At 46.1% G+C, this 17,315-nt stretch overlaps 1 protein-coding gene across 4 annotated transcripts in view; it reads right to left on the bottom strand.

Annotated features, from left to right (window-relative positions):
• The window catches only part of LUZP1 (leucine zipper protein 1), an 80,717-nt gene that overhangs the window by 10,521 nt on the left and 52,881 nt on the right, over positions 1-17,315 (bottom strand). For 3 of the 4 annotated variants that reach the window (XM_075908906.2, XM_075908904.2, XM_075908905.2), the window contains one exon: positions 9,571-16,019. The exons of the other annotated variant lie outside the window; for it this stretch is intronic. In XM_075908906.2, coding sequence (XP_075765021.2) covers positions 15,981-16,019 — 39 coding nt within the window. In that variant the 3' untranslated portion in view covers positions 9,571-15,980. Of the gene's footprint in view, positions 1-9,570; positions 16,020-17,315 lie in introns of those variants that run through there. 4 annotated transcript variants of the gene reach the window in all.

The following is a 17,315-nucleotide window of genomic DNA, read 5'->3' as shown; positions in this document are numbered from 1 at the left end:
AAATAGTTTTTTAACTCATTAACTGCTGGTAGCTGTCACAGCTGTTAGTAATAATGACCAGTTTAGGGATTCCTTTTTTGCTCCTCCACCAGGTCAAATGAGGAACATAAAAGAAATTCCATGAGTAATTAGGAAAACAGCACATATGGTAAAATTAATCATGGGAAGGTATTTTTACCTCCAAAAAGAAGTGTCTTTATCTCACACCCTAAAAAAGGAAAAAAAGTTGGCAATCTAATTTGTGAATGAACATAAGCACTATTCCACTAGGTACAGAAAAAAGTTCCAAACTACTTTTTCTTCTTCATCTACAGGAGACAGTAGAGTATGTCTCCTTTCTGCATTCTGTATAGCGCTACATTAATCTTCGATTAAGTCATTCCATCACAAATCTTTTATTGAATTCAAACATTCACTAATGATGACCACTCACTTGACTAAGCTCATTGACTCATATGTGGGCGTGCTCCCCAAGGAGAGTACAGTTTGCAGACTTGGGTCCTTAGCAAACCATCCTCCTGCCAGCCCAAGTGATGACAGTTATCAACAATTCTGACAGTTATTATTAATGAAAGGCTGAGAAGCTGTATCCCTGTTTCCATGTATTTTTCCCCATCAAGGGCTGTGTCTACATTGGCACCCCTTTCCGGAAAAGGGATGCTAATGAGACCAGTCAGAATTGCAAATGCCGCGGGGGATTTAAATATCCCCTGCGGCATTTGCATGAACATGGCTGCTGCTTTTTTCCGGCTCGGGGTTTTGCCAGAGAAAAGCGCCAGTCTAGACGGGATCTTGCGGAAAATAAGCCCTTTTCCGGAAGATCCCTTAGTCCTACAAGATGCACAAAAGCGCGTCTACATTGGCAGGCCGCTTTTGTGCAAAAGCAGAAGCCCGGAACCATTTTGAAGAGGGCAAAAGGGCCCCAGCCCTTTCCGGGGGTGGGGCTGGAGCTCCTTTGAGACACGTGCTTAAAGGGATCTCCCTGCAGAACCGTTTCTCTCCTGCTGCGAGCTTTAGGGCCTCTTGCAGGGACTGTCAGCCGGAGCAGTTCTAGTGGTGGTTGCCCTCTGCCTTATTGGCCACCACTGCCTTGTGCCTTTGGCTGATTTTTCTCTCAGCTTCTTTCTTGTGCCATGTAGGCATCAGGGAGAAAGGGGGCAGGGCCAGTAAGGGAAGGGGGAGGCACCAGGAGGGTGCAGGGCTAAGGGAAGGTGCAGGTGCCAGGGGATTCTGGGGTGAAGCAGAAGGGCAGACACCTGCAGGGGAGGGACCAGCACCAGAGGAGAGAGACAGGGCAGGTGTGTAGAGGGAGGTGTTGAGAGGGGATGAGGAGGGGTCGCTCACATGATCAGAGTGGGGCTACTGGAGGAGTGGGCACAGGGGGAGAGAAGGGCTGGTGGAGGGGGGCAGGTTGTAGGAGGGCTGAGGGCAGTGAGAAGGGCAGGGGTCAGGACAGCAGAGGAGGGTGAGGCGTTGGGGGGCAGCAGGCACCAGGGGAGCTGATGGAGAAAGGGGTGGAGACATGGCAGCAGAGAGAAAAGGTAAAGGTTTATAAAATATTTATTAATAACTTGGTTTGCTGCCCACGGCCAGTTTGTTTGAGCCCCGCGGTGAAGTTTGGGTTTATGTGGGGATCAACATGTGGCCGGCGAGTGGGAGCCAAAACAAAAAAGTAGTCAGTGCAATGATCTTCTGTTGAGATGTGTTTTAGTAGTTACATTCTTGGACTGTCATTGCTCATGAAAAGTGCTGACACATGGGTAGAAATCGGGTAAATGTTGCATTTTATTAATATCAGCAGAACTGACTTAAATGGGGCCTGCGTGTTGCGTAGTCTCGCCTTAATCTTTGTATTCATGCCTGTCAGTGTATGAGAAGCTATTTGTATCTATTTGCTTGCGTATGCAACCACACTTAAGTTGAGGCCCTCAGCATGTTCTGTAAGTACCCTGGGGCTTCCAAAGTTGAGTTGCCCTGTTCATATCAGGAGCTGTTGAATTCAGTTTACCATTTGCAGTATCTCATTAGGATGTTTAGTGGAGAAGTTTTTTTTTTACTTATTTATTTATACTGTGGGCAAAGCATGGGCTCACAAGAATTCCTCCATTGTTTTACCATGAGTCTCAAAACATTTGGGCTGCTGCATCCAGACTGGCATGATTTTGCACAAAAGCGGCCGCTTTTGCGCAAAATCTTGCTGTCTGTCTACACTGGCCGCGAGTATTTGCGCAAGAACACTGACTTTGTAATGTACAAAATCAGTGGTTCTTGTGCAAATACTCTGACGCCTCCCACTCAGGGATAAGCCCTCTTGCGCAAGTATTCTTGCACAAGAGGGCCAGTGTAGACAGCCACGTTAATTTCTTGCGCAAGAAAGCCTGATGGCTAAAATGGCCATGGGAGCTTTCTTGCGCAAGAGAGCTTCTACACTGGCACGGTTTCCGTTAAAAGTATTTGCGCAAAATCATGCCAGTCTAGACGCACTCTTGGTGTTTTTCTAAAGGCCTGGAGTCAACTGATTATGTAGGAATCTCAGCTTTCATTTAAAAAAAGTTCTTTATACTTCTGGGCCTTACAGCTAAGGAGGAAAGCTTTAAAACATGAACCCTAAATACTCAAGAAACAAAAGGTCAATAAAAATCCAACATGTTTTATTTTTAAAATATCTTATGATTTGTAGACCATTCTCATAACTTTGTGTAGGCGTTCCTTGTGATTTTTAGGTTGGCAATACTGCTCTTTCATCGGTGAATTTAATCATAGAATCATAGAATACTAGGACTGGAAGGGACCTCGAGAGGTCATCGAGTCCAGTCCCCTGCCCTCATGGCAGGATCAAAAACTGTCTAGACCATCCCTGAACCTACTCTTAAATATCTCCAGAGATGGGGATTCCACAACCTCCCTGGGCAATTTATTCCAGTGTTTGACCACCCCGACAGTTAGGAACTTTTTCCAACCTAAACCTCCCTTGCTGCAGTTTAAGCCGATTGCTTCTTGTTCTATCCTCAGAGGCCAAGATGAACAAGTTTTCTCCCTCCTCCTCATGACACCCTTTTAGATATCTGAAAACCGCTATCATGTCCCCCCTCAATCTTCTCTTTTCTAAACTAAACAAACACAATTCCTTCAGCCTTCCCTCATAGGTCATTCTCGTTGCTCTTCTCTGGACCCTCTCCAATTTTTCCACATCTTTCTTGAAATGCGGTGCCCAGAACTGGACACAATACTCCAATTGAGGCCTAACCAGTGCAGAGTAGAGTGGAAGAATGACGTCTCATGTCTTGCTCACAACATACCTGTTAATACATCCCAGAATCATGTTTGCAAAAAAGACAACAGTATCACGCTGCTGACTAACTTGTGGTCCACTATAACCCCTAGATCCCTTTCTGCTGTACTCCTTCCCAGACCATCGTTTCCCATTCTGTATGTGTGAAACTGTTCCTTCCTAAGTGGAGCACTTTGCATTTGTCTTAATTCAAAATGACCTGGACAAATTGGAGAAATGGTCTGAGATAAATAGGATGAAGTTTAATAATGACCCTATCCTCCAGATTAGTCGCAATCCCTCCCAGCTTGGTATCATCTGCAAACTTAATAAGCGTACTTTCTATACCAATATCTAAATCGTTGATGAAGATATTGAACAGAGCTGGTCCGAAAACAGACCCCTGCGGAACCCCTCTTGTTATGCCTTTCCAGCAGGATTGTGAACCATTAATAACTACTCTCTGAGTATGGTTATCCAGCCAGTTATGCACCCACCTTATAATAGCCCCAGCTAAGTTGTATTTACCTATTTATTGATAAGAATATCATGCGAGACCATATCAAACGCCTTACTAAAGTCTAGGTATACCACATCCACCGCTTCTCCCTTATCCACAAGACTCGTTAGCCTATTAAAGAAAGCTATCAGATTGGTTTTACATGATTTGTTCTTTACAAATCCATGCTAGCTGTTCCCTATCACCTTGCCACCTTCCAAGTGTTTACAGATGATTTCCTTAATTACTTGCTCCTTTATTTTCCCTGGCACAGAAGTTAAACTAACTGGTCTGTAGTTTCCTGGGTTGTTCTTATTTCCCTTTTTATAGATGGGCATTATATTTGCCCTTTTCCAGTCCTCTGGAATCTCTCCTGTTTCCCATGATTTTCCAAAGATGATAGCTAGAGGCTCAGATACTTCCTCTGTCAGCTCCTTGAGTATTCTAGGATGCATTTCATTAGGCCCTGGTGACTTGCAGGCATCTAACTTTTCTAAGTGATTTTTAACTTGTTTTTTTTAATATTTTACCTTCTACAATTACCCCCTTTCCACTAGCATTCACTATGTCAGGCAATCCTACAGACTTCTCAGTAAACACCGAAACAAAGAAGTCATTGAGCATCTCTGCCATTTCCAAGTTTCCTGTTACTGTTTCTCCCTCTTCACTGACCAGCGGGCCTACACTCTTCTTGGTCTTCCTCTTGCTTCTAATGTATTTATAAAACGTCTTCTTGTTTCCCTTTATTTCCATAGCTAGTTTGAGCTCATTTTGTGCCTTTGCCTTTCTAATCTTGCCCCTGCGTTCCTGTGCTGATTGCCTATATTCATCCTTTGTAATTTGTCCTACTTTCCATTTTTTATAGGACTCCTTTTTATTTTTAGATCATTCAAGATCTCGTAGTTAAGCCACGGCAGTCTTTTGCCATATTTTCTATCTTTCCAACACATCAGAATAGCTTGCTTTTGGATCCTTAACAATGTCCCTTTAAAAAACTGCCAACTCTCCTCAGTTGTTTTTTCCCTCAGTCTCAGTTCCCATGGGACCTTACCTATCAGCTCCCTGAGCTTACCAATATCCGCCTTCCCGAAATCCATTGTCTCTATTTTGCTGTTCTCCCTTCTACCTGTCCTTAGAATTGTGAACTCTATGATTTCATGATCACTTTCACCCAACCTGCCTTCCACTTTCAAATTCTCAACCAGTTCCTCCCTATTTGTTAGCGTCAAATCTAGAACAGCTTTCTCCCTGGTAGCTTTTCCAGTCTTCTGAAATAAAAAGTTGTCTCCAATGCTGTCCAAGAACTTGTGACCCGCAGTGTTATTTTCCCAACATATATCTGGATAGTTGTAGTCCCCCATCACCACCAAATCTTGGGCTTTGGATGATTTTGTTAGTTGTTTAAAAAAAGCCTCATCTACTTTTTCTATCTGGGTAGGTAGCCTGTAGTAGACGCCTAGCATGACATCACCTTTGTTTTTAATCCCTTTTAGCCTAACCCAGAGACTCTCAACATTTCTGTCTTCTATGCCCACCTCCATTTAGAGAGGTCTCTCCCTTCAGTTTCCCTTTCCACCCTCCTTTTTTGTCACAGGTCATCAGGGAATCATAGAGACAGTGGAGAGTAGCATGAGTCCATGACTATGGTTAATGACTGGTCAGGGTGCCTAACTATTATCAGCCAGTTGTCTGAATGAGCTATCTACTGCCTTCTGTTAATCAACTGTAGGAAAAGGCTTCACGAGCAGACCTTATTTATATAGACATACCTACTTTGCCACAGAGATCAGTAGACACACTTGCTGTGTCAAGGTGCTCAATTTTGGCTCTTTTGGGTCAAAATTCACTTAAGACTTGGAGCAGGGAGAATGAAATATTGTAATCCATATTGCATGATTAAAAGGTAAAAGACCTGAACTTAATATGACCTGGCTTAGAGTCTATCATAACTTGAACACTAAGCAGAGGAAGTCACAGAAGATGGAAACAGGTTTTTTTTCTGGTGGTGTAGAGTCTATTTGGGGGTCCTCAATTATATCTGACACTTTAAATGCAGGCTGCATCTAGACTGGCAAGTTTTTCCGCAAAAGCAGCTGCGGAATAAAAAGAGACTCCATTTTTGCTATTTAAAAAGTAAATCAATGGAACAGAAAACTGAAACGCTCTCTGGGAACTTTTTAAAAATGAAACTTTAAACGTTATTGAAAAAATTGGATAGTTTGCAATTGAAAATATTTTTGACCTACACTTAAGGCAACTGATTTAATTTTGTGTAAAATTTTGCATTTTTTTTGAAAATGTTCAACTATATTGCTATACATTGTGATCAGATCTACTTCTGAGGTGATATTTGGTTGTGGTTTCTTGTGTGTATTTTTTTTCTCAACAAAAAATCCTGGGGGGAGGGGGCACCAAAACGGTTCGAATTGGGCCCCCTAAAGCCGGCCTTGGGTCGCATCACCCCAAACATCAATAAAGTCCAGGATCTACGCCTCAGACCAGGAAGGCGCCTGCCTCGTTTGGCCCCGACAAGCACCTGAGAGCTGGCTCACTGCTCCCTGGGAGCAGCAGGGTGGAAAGTGAGGCAGTGGCAGTTGCAGGGTGGATCTGGGCCATCAGGGCCTCCTGCTGGCCAGCAGCCCTTTCTACTGAGGCTGCAGCTTTAAGGGCTCCAGGGGACGTGGGGGTGGAATATCGAGTTTGGCTGCGTGTGGCTGGAGTGGCCAGCAGGGCACCGTGGGAGGAGCTGGGGGTCCCTTATTCCAAAATAACTGCAGCCCCTATTCCGGAAGATGTGTTAGTCATAGAATGAGGTTTCTAGATTTCAGAATATGCCACCTGTTATTTCAAAATACCACGATTGCTGAGTAGACGCTCACACAGTTATTGCGGCATAACGGCCAATACTCCGAAATAACTTTGCTGTGTAGACATACCCAAGGGATCTAAACACCAGACTTAGGTGCCTAAGATCTAGTAAGAGGCTCTGCTGAGATTCACAAAATGCCTGCTGAACGCTGTAGGTGCCTGAACTCACATGAGGCTGCATTCACACAAGGGCATAGCTGTCTAACTACCAATTTAGGCACCTAAAGCCACAACTCAGCCCCACTGGGACTTACCAAACCTCGCGTCATCTTCTGCCAAGTGCTGCAGGTGCCTAAATCCACTCAGGATCCAGGCACTTGCACTAAAAGCAGTTCAGGCGCTTACATTTCTGCCTCTGGACATACATGCTGTGGATATCTAGAAACCTGAGCCCCAGAGCATGCGAGCAAAGTGAGCATGCTCAGAGCTGACCTGTTGGCTCAGACTCCTAGAGGAAAGAGATCACAGAAAACAGCTGTGGGGAAAGGGAGAAAGGGGAAGACAAGACACGTGCTTAACTTTTTGTTCAGTGGCAAGGATATGCGCCTCAAATCCCTCTCCACACACACTGCTCTAGCTACTGAGTTACGGGCTATTCCTATGGAAGGCTGCCTTGGACTCTTGGGTTGAAGCTACTGCACTGTGGATTAACGCCAGAAAGTCAGAGCAGAACAGATAAGCATGAAAATGAACGTGTGCCCTGGTGGTTACAGCATTCACCTAGGAGGTGGGAGGCCTCAGATCTAGTTTCTTGAGCACTAATGACTCTAGAATTAGTTCTCCCCAGTGGAACAACTTCAGCAGATGAGGCAGCCCCATAAATAAATCTGCCCAAGTGCAATGGTTAGGGACACTCACCTGAAAATTAGCAGATCCCTGTTGAAACACATTTTCCTAGGTGGTGAGGACGATTTGTAGTGGGGCATTCCGCAGCCCTGGTCAGTGCACGAACCGCTGACTAGACTAAAAGTCTTAAGAAGGCCTGCCTCCTTCTCCAGCCTGTTTCAATACATCGGTTCAGTGCCTAACTCCAAAGAGGGTTCCCAGGTGGGACTTGCAACTAGTGTTGGTTGTCTGTCTCAGGGCTTAACAGAAATCCTGCATCAGATTCTCCTGTCACCTAGCTCAGGCGTAGACCTGCCTCTTGTGCTAGGTTTTCTGAATGACAGTTTAAGTAAAGGGTCTTGTAGAAGAAGCCTCACCACCTAACTCAGGGATTGTGCATTGTAGTGTAGTTTCTGAAAGCTATAAATTGTAATGCTCAACAAAAGAGCCCTTTTGTAATCCAGGACTTATCTCTTTGTGCCAGCAGGCATGCCTGAATTATACTGCAGTGGTCATGTTTGGCCCTTTGCTAAGTGTTTGGCCAAAGGCATAAATGTGTAGTGGAGAAACTTAAGTTCTGTGCTTCAAATAGATCCATGCAGCTTTTAAACTTTTCAAGGCTGAATGAAGTCCATGCCCAAATCTCATGTGGTAAGGAAATGTAGGACAGTAAGGTTTTTGGGATGTTAGAGATTGGACAAAACAAATTTTTAAGGCGCGTGTTCAGCTTCCCAAATTCCACCCCACTAAAGAACTTACAGCAGAGGTAGGGGAGCGTGCTATTCAATTTAAAGTGAATGCCCTTAATTACTGGCTATGTATTCACCATAGGACTCAACAATGCTTTCTAAGGTTATGTCTTAACAAGATACCGATCCTAAAGTTACACTGGCTTTTCAAATCAGTTGATCTCCCCATTCCTAAGGCTTCTCTGAACGTTACCTGGCTTGGACTACAGGCAAGAGCAAGAAATCTTAACTCAAGTTTAGAAAAGAAAGTATTTGCAAACAAATGGAAATGGCACTTATCTGTACAGCAGATATGCCCACTGGGCTATGTCCACTCAGCTTTCTCAATTAGAACATATTCATAAGTAAGAGAACTAGTTGGCTAATCAGAACAATAATGAAGGATAGCCTTTATGGTAGTTTCTACACTATGCATATATTACACCTCGAAACGAGGTATGCTGTTATTGAGAGCTATAATGTAAATCTTTGATCTCATTGATCTGGCTAGGCCAATGATTTAATCACATTTTCTACATGCGTGTAATCTGAGGAGATAAATCATGAGTTCCCTTTCTAGTGCAAACACTATTTACTGCACCAGCTCAAAAACTAGATATCTTTTTCAGTAGTTGATTATTTGGATTATTGCCCAATTGGCTGCAAAAACAAGAAAAATAGTGAGTGAAGGGTTGCATTGTATGACCCCCAAAATGTCTTTTTGTAATTTACTTTTATATTTTTGAGGGCACATTTACACAGCAGGCAAAAGTCGAATTAAGCTACACAACTTCAGCTTCGTCAATTGCATAGCTGAAGTCAAAATAGTTTTATTCAGCTTTTGGTGCTGTCTACACAGCAGGAAATCAAAGGAAGAACACACTTCCTTCGACTTCTCTTACTCCCGTAACCCTCATTTCACAAGGAGTAAGAAATCCTCCAGCTTGCCATTATTTCAAAATAATGGCTTGCTGTGTAGATGTGCTCTTTGTTATTTCAGAATAATGTCAGTTACTCCAAAACAATGCTACTGAGCAGACATACCCTGATGGTGCAGAGTTGATTTTAAATATACAATTAATTTTAGAGAAAGGGTTGTTGTATGTTTTTCATTTTCATTTCTCCATTTTATTGAGTACTGTTGATTTTAAAACATGTATTTATTTAATATGCATTAAATAAATGCATATTACATATGCATTTACTTAATCCTCATAGCCCAAGCTACGAGGCTATGTTAATAAATTTGATTTGATTTTGCTGTAGGAGCATCAATGTGAGGTCATGTCAACTCCATAAGTGGAGAAACCAAAAACTCTCAGAGTCACAAACAGGGAGGATAAGAGAACCGCTACAGCTCCAAATCACATCTATTCCAATTATACGTATAAAGGGATAATTTTATTGATTACATATTGTAGAGCTGACAGCAGATACATGCAGATAAACTGTTGGCATGCAGACTAGGAGAGTGATACAACTGTTAGGAGGTGAGCACTATCTTTAACCATCCTCACTGGAGATCCCTCTATGACCGATTTTACTGGTTTTTTCACAGGGCCTTTGGTGGCTGAGGAGCCAAATGCTGGAGTCACAGGCTTGTTGGTAGACTTTGCAGGTGGTGTTGACAGAATTGAGCCACAACTGCTGTGTGACAGTTGTCTTTCCTGGCATTTTCCTGTGGCCAGGACAAGACAGTTTTCCTCAAGTGGATGTTCCGTCTCTGACAAGTCTTTGCCAGTTCTCCCAATCCTGGGCTGCTATATCCCAGTGTGAAGTGTCGGTGCTACATCTCTTGTTGTTTATCTTGAGGGTGTCTTTAAAGCATTTCTTTTGACCTCTCCATTTCCTGTCTGCTTTGGGGAGTTTGGCGTACAGCAGGTTTTTGGTAAGCGTCTCTCAGGCATGCACACATCGTGCCCGCTCCACCTCAGCAGGTGCTGGATAATCAGGGCCTCAGCACTGAAGATGTTGGCTTCTGTGAGGACATTGACATTAGTGTGATGATCCTCCCACTTGTTGAGGATCTTTCGGAGGAAGTGCTGGTGCTGCCTTCGGGGTATTTCCTATGAGTCACCCACGTTTCATAGCCTTAGAGGTGAGCTGCTGGGAGTACAACTACTTTAGAGATGAAAAGTCCAGTGTGTGTTCTGAGACTGTGATTGTTGAACCCCTGGTAAGAGAGTCTGCTAAAGACATGGCAGGTGCAGCAGATTCCGGGCTGAATCTTAACGTCTGTCTGTCCTCTAAGAGAGGTGGCTGCCAAGATTGGAAAATGGAGAATATGGTGCCTGTTTTTCTTTGTCAGAGTAGCTCTCCCTTGCTGGGTTCGATGATTTCACCAGTAACTGGCTGGTGGAGAACTTTTGTTTTGCCAATGTAAATCGGAGTTAGCCATAGGCTTTTGTAAGCTTCCGAGAAGCAATGAAGGGCTCTTTGAAGATCCTCCTTTGAGTGGCAACAACAGCACAATCATCTGTGTACTAGAATTCGGTTATCACTTTAGTTCTGGCATAGAGATGAGAAAGGCTGAAGAGGCTGCCATCTGTTCGATGATAGATGCCAATGCCCTGTGGTAGAGACTTGGATTGTTTCCATAGCTAAGAAAAAGGAGCAAAGGGCACGTGCCATTGCACAGCCTTGTTTTACGCCAGTTGGATGTCAAAAGGCTTGGAGGCAGAGCCACTGCACAGTATGGAGACGGTTATCTGGTCGTGGAGATACATGCAGATAAACTTTGTTTAAACTTGGCATGCAGATTAGAAGAGTGATATAACTGGTAAGAGGTAAGGACCATCTTTAAGCAGGGTAGAGAGGAAGGAGCAGGCTTTCCCCTACTGAACATGCTGGTATGGGGAGTTTTGTAAGAGTCACTACAGCATTGGTAGTTTTCTTGGTCCATTTGGAGTAGAGGGGAGCTGAACGCTAGAGCCTGAGAAAAGAATTAACTTGAACTGGACTCATGTAACTTAGCAGGAATATGTGAAAAGGAAGAGAGACCTGGTTTCCTATCTGCCTGTAACACCACGACTGGACTCAGTTCCCCAATCAAACATCTGCAAATACAAAAAAATGTCTCTTAAAAATTCAGTCCACACTGGCTGGAGTGCTCAGGTAGTGAATGGCAGGAAGGCCAAGGTGCCTCCCCTGTGCAGATAGATGATCGTGCTGCATGCTGGAGACCCATCCATTGTGCAGTATGCCCTAGACAGCAGCCACCTCACTCTTCCTCATTTGCCCCGTTCAGGTTCTTTATGCCACCGGTGGGATGGGTGGCTGGTTCTCTTAAAGGTGGGCACCGGTGTAATGAGTTGTTCACGCTGTGTAAAGTCTTTAGGAGCCACCTGAACCCTCTTCCCTTGTCCTCCGGTCATGTCTAGCAAGCAGGCCAGTCCCAGCCCTGAAGGACTGAGACAATATACATCAGGAACTGAGACTCCAGAATTTCCAGGGCCACTTTAGGGCTCAATTCATCCCCAGGGCTGGCTGCAGTTTCATTTCCACACACGAGGGAAGCTGAAGGGAGCAACTCAAACCACTTAGGCCAGCAGATGCCTGAAGCAGGCCTGAGGCTACTTGTGGCAGTGTGAACACCCTCTCCATCAGTACCAGTTTTGCTAAAACCTCCTTCCCGGATAGCAGGTGTGATCTGCAGATGAGGGTTGGATTTCTCTAAGTGGTTCTTGGGAGAAGAGAGCAACAGTTACACACTCTCACAGGCAGCAGGTACAGTTACAACTTTGGAATTCTCTGAATGTCTGATTCACATTTTCAGCATTAGCAAGTCCATGGAAACCCCCATATTCATATGCTACAATTACAAACACCATTTCCCCAGTGCTGACAATATTTACAAATAGGTTCTCTATGTTACAGCTGTTCTCAAAAGTGTGCAACTTGAGTAAAATATGTTTCCTGAAATCAATACTATCAGTTTAATAATACAATCAGCTCCTATTGCACTCAGATTTTGGGGATATTTCCCCACTAGGTTTCAATGAGGATTTCTCTCTGTTAATCTCAGATGTGTTAAGATAAACCACAACCTACAGTTACTGACATTTACATTCATTATTTACAGCCAGGGAAATGGTAGTGAGGTTGTTTCTTTTCAAAAACAGGAATCCAAATATGCCTTGAAACAGTGAATGAATAGTCCAAACTACCGGCCAGAGCAGCTGAAGCCAAGTTCCTGCCTGAGCTCTCCAGGCCCCACAATGTCTGACTTTCACAGGACACTGCTGTGGAGAGAAGTGGCGCTGAGCACTCCAGTGCACCTGGTCCACTGTTGAAATGCTGCTCATGCTGGGTGCAGACAAGCTTTGACAGGAGCAAACACCATTGGTGATAGCAAGGCGGCTCTCTGTGGTCACCCTCAGCCTTGGGGATGAGGGGGTTAGAGGGAAGGGGCAGTGGTTGCATTTGACTTAACTGGTTTTACTTTTGAATGTCAGAAATATGGTTGGGGGCAGGTGAGGTTTGGGGCTTGAGGTTTACGGCTGCCCAAATGGGGTGTTACTGTTTGCAGGCAGATGGAGGAATGGCACAATGCCTAGCCCTGGATGAATGCCTCTAAGACTGTGTCTACACTGCACCGTAACTCGAAATAAGATTTGAGCTACTCAAATTGTGTATCTTATTTTGATGCTATTTCAAAATAAAGCGCTATTCCAAAATGTCCCTTTATCCTCCTAGAATGAGGTTTAACAGGGATGTCAGAAGAGCGAGCCAAAAATAACGAGCTTGCTGTGAAGACGCGGACTAGCTATTTTGGGATACTCTGATATCCCGAAATAGCTTTGCAGTGTAGACGCACCTTATTTGAGCATGGCCCATTTCTGCTCAGTGACATGGATGGCAACACCTCCTCTGTGAGAGCTCTGCCTCAGCAACACGGAGCCTCCCACCCAGACTCTGTGCAGACTGAGGGGAGCTGGCATGATGGGCCACGTTCCACAGCATAGGACAGAGGGGCTGTAAGCTCTGGCCTGAGATCATTGCAGACTCTGATGGCTGGGTTTTCCCAGGGCCCTTAGCCAGTTCGTTACCTATGCATGTGAGGTACTCTCCTTCTGAAGTCAGTGGGCTGAAATGTATGCACATGCTTAGGAGCGTCATTAGAGAAAAGCCAGACTAGAATCGTAGAATGGGAAGGGACCTTGAGAGGTCATCAAGTCCAGTCCCCTGCAAATACAATTTTTTGCTGCACAACATCTCTGAGAGGGAGGCTGTGAGGGCTGGAGTACATGGCAGGGACTGGCATTTGATGTCCTCCCAGCTGCCCCAGTAAGGTTTCAGTGAACATCTTGGACTGTGCCTGCAGCAGCCAAGTGCTCAGCTGAGACAGGGACTAAAGAACGGTTCGGAAGGACCCACAGAGCCTGAGCTGAGTCTGTGACCCTGGAAGATGCTGAGGAGGGGTGTATTCAGGAACAGCCACAGCACAGACACCTTTGACAAGCCTGGGCCGAGCTGCAGCAAGCTAACATCCCTGGCTGGCTGTGGGAATGGCTTAAGTTCCCTGTAGGCACAACAAGGCTGAGGGAGCTCCCTGCCTCTCCCCACGGGGGCAAGCTCAGCCAGCAGCAAGCCTGGCCTAGGCTGGGACAGAGGCCCAATGGCAGCTGCTTTAACAGGGGGGGTTTACTCATGGCAGGTGCCCTGGGAGCCATTCCCCAAGGTACCACAAATGACATGGCCTAGCAGGGATTTAGGATCAGAGCTGTGGGAAACTGTAGCCATGAATCTTGGCAAGCGAAGGGCGGAAGCCGCGAACAGGAAGAAATATTCTATTGTAAGGATAGGAAGGAAGCCTTATGCAGTGCTGAGAGTCACGCTCACACACAGGTGCAATCACCCTGCCCAAGAGAAGGAAATCAGCCACACCAGATGGGGTTGTGCTGTAAGTCCAGCCAGCTGGCCTGGGGAGCTCTGTCCTACTGCCTCCAGTGGAGCACACTAGGAATGGGGGTCCCTGTGTTCAGAGCATCTCTGTGTCCAGCTGTAGTGGGGCATGGCAGGTGTGCAGAGCATGAGCATTGCCAACGAAACTGGGTTCCAGCCTCCTTCCCTTTCAGGGGCAGTGGCTGCAAGGGGGAGGAAACACTTATAGCAAGGACATCCTAGCAATGGAAGGCACAGAGTCTCCTGCAGTTGCCTCAAAGCTCAGGCTAAATTGCCTGCAGGATTCCCTTTGCCCCAGCAGGTGCTGGGAGGTAGAGAGGCTGAAGCAGGGGCCCCAGCTACATGAGGCGAGAGGGACAGCATCAAGCAGACCTCAGGGCCTGAGCCCCCCTGATGGGCCAGTCCCCCCTGCAGCAATACAGACTCGTTCTCAGATGCAAACTGCTCCTCAGAAGCCAACAGTTTCCCAGGGAAGCTCTGAGATGTCATTTAGTGAGAGTTGTGTTCTGGGAGCAGAGCACCCCATCCCTTGGCCATGCCATGCACCACCACCCCTGCCCCACTGACCAGGGTGGGAGCCATGTAGCATCTCCCCCTGCCACACAAAGACTGGGCTGGGAGCCATGCAGTGCCACTCCCATCCCCCACTGACAGTGCAACGGAGTCTGCTTCTGTCCCCTTCCCCTCTCCCTGCTGGGGGAACGTTAACCTTAAAAACATGTCTACAGTGTTCAATTATAACAGGGTCCCAGCTAGAGTGCAATGGCTCCCAGCCTAGCCAGAGGCAGGACACAAAGGTAAAGGCAACAACCTCGTCCCGATGCATGACAGGGAGATTCAGGAACAGCCCCTGGCCAGAGGATAGTGGGAGGAGGTGGAACAGCCCCTGGCCAGAGGATACTGGGAGGAGGTGGAACAGCCCCTGGCCAGAAGGCAGACAGGGAAGGGTACTGGCTGGCTCTTGCAGGGCTGGAGAATGGTTTGAGCAAAGCATCCCAGATTTGCTCAATGCACATTTGTGCCCCCTCCCAGAAGCCCTTTTTGGAGACGAGGGTTCTGCCTTCGAGGGCAGAGTGCAAAGCTCTCTTCATGGCCCTTAGTGCATGGCAGTGAGGCTGGGAGGGTTGGGGCCAATGGAGCCTGGCGCTCTGGCTGGAAAGCAGCCAGGTCCAAGCTCAGTGAAGGTTCACTGCTGTTTTGCTTGGCCCAGGAGGAGTAGGATGGCCTGGCATGACTGTGGCAGGACTGCTGGGGAAGAACCTAAGCAATGTTCTGTTGGGGTAGTGTGTTCCTCTGACATGGTCAAAAAAAAATCTGGGAACTCGTGCTTTCCTGGTGCAAGGGGTGTTTGCTGAGCACTACGAAGCAGCAGATGAAGAATAATGCAAATTCTCATCGTGACACTGAAAACTTTCAGACGTGGAACGACGTGGTTCCTTTTGAAAATCCAGATGTACGGGGCAGCTGTGAGAATCGATTGCATTGTGTTCATTGGGGTAGCTCTAGAGTTCTTTATAAATTACAGTGGTTAATGGAGGGTACGTTTTTGTACTGCCATTATTACAGCAGGCTGTAGAAGCAGCAGCCATGGACACAGAGGGGTTTCCATGCTGACACAGACCTAAATTTCTGAGGAGACAGATCCAGTCTCAGTCCAGAGATGAGAAGTGGGGCTCCCCTGAGAGACGTCTCTGCAGACTTCTGGCAGAGAAGGAAAATGTGCTGGTTCATCTTCTGTCCCACACAAATCGCATCAGAAAACAGACTTCAGGCTAGCAGAAGGCTTCATTGCATTTACAAGGCAGGAATGACTCCCATGAAGCTGGAAACATCCTTGGTTCTTGCCCCTTGAAATGGAGTGTTCATTTGGTGAAAGGAAAGAAGTTCATCTCCTAGAGGTCATCCGGGTGGAGCGGGAAATACCCTAGAAGAGAGAACCACACAACAATCCATGGTGAAGAGCTGCAGAGATCTGTTCCTCTCCAAAAGCAGTATGTGCCAGAGGAACAATCACCACCTAAACCTTTACCTCCTTCTCTACCTTCCCCCAGGGTGCAAATGCCACAGCCTCATGCCCCAGACAGGGCAGCTGGGAGGGAGATCTGACTGTAGTAAGATCAAGGCCTAAAACAAAAGCCCATGCAGCACAGGCCTGGCCTGAGGCCTAGCTAACAACAGACAAAACATGGCTAACATTAAGCTGTGAGCAAGAGACAGGCCTCTGGTCACAGAACTTGGCACAAACAGAGCTGAGAGTGCAAAACACTAATTAGTAATAAGCCAAGGTGCAGAAAAATAATTGGTACTGGTCATAAGTGAAAAGTACAGGATATAACTAGCTCATTAAAAATACCACTCCTCACAGATACACACCCAGGTTCAGGAAAGGGTCTAAAATGACAGCATGATGGATAGAGAAGATCTACTCAAACCACGAGGTACAGGGTGATGGGTGATGGTATCTAAGTAGCGTCAGAGGATGGGAACCTGACAACATTAGAGGGTGGCAGCCTGATACGTCAGTGAGATGTGATTTCTTATACGTTTATATAAGGTGGTGCCTTGGGATGACCTAGGGGGCAGTGGAAATTTCCCACTGATTGAGTCATTCCAATGTTATGGGGTACAGATGCGTATAGTGGTTCAGTAGAGACTACTGACAACTGTTACTGTACTTCGCTTAACAATAAACCTGGCCTGGCATATTCTACCCTTATCTGGTTTGTAGTCTTTGGGGGCTCTCTTGGGGTCTGCTGCGGACACTAAATTGCACAAGTTGACAGCACAAACCATTGGGCACACACACAAGCAGCCTTCTGGTTCTCATCATCAACAGAGCCAGAGACCTGTGAGGAGGACTCAGCAGTAAATCCTGACTGCCTCCTGAATAAATGCACTGATCAGTGGAACCTGCCCCTTTCTGAATTTATACAGGAACAGCTCTGACATGCCCCATCATGTCCTTAGGCTTCCCATGATAACAGGGCATTGTCCAGGGACAGGCAGCCTCCAGGTTTGTATCTGGTATTTTCTCTGTGTTATGGGATTTATCCCATAGGGACCTGGGAACACAGTCCCTCTGTGAATCACACTGGGTTTATCTTGTACATCATCGCCAATCAAAAATAAGCCCTCAGCTAAATCTGTGGAGCCCCATCTTGTGTAAATCATGACCTGAATGACACCTGTACACTGCTACAGGCTGAGGACCGACTGGCTA

The sequence above is a fragment of the Pelodiscus sinensis genome, chromosome 26 (genome assembly GCF_052426305.1).
Source record: "Pelodiscus sinensis isolate ZL-2025 chromosome 26, ASM5242630v1, whole genome shotgun sequence".
In the NCBI taxonomy this organism is placed as follows: domain Eukaryota; kingdom Metazoa; phylum Chordata; order Testudines; family Trionychidae; genus Pelodiscus; species Pelodiscus sinensis.
Note: the sequence above shows the minus strand (reverse complement) of the source record. Positions and strands in the feature narration are given on the sequence as shown.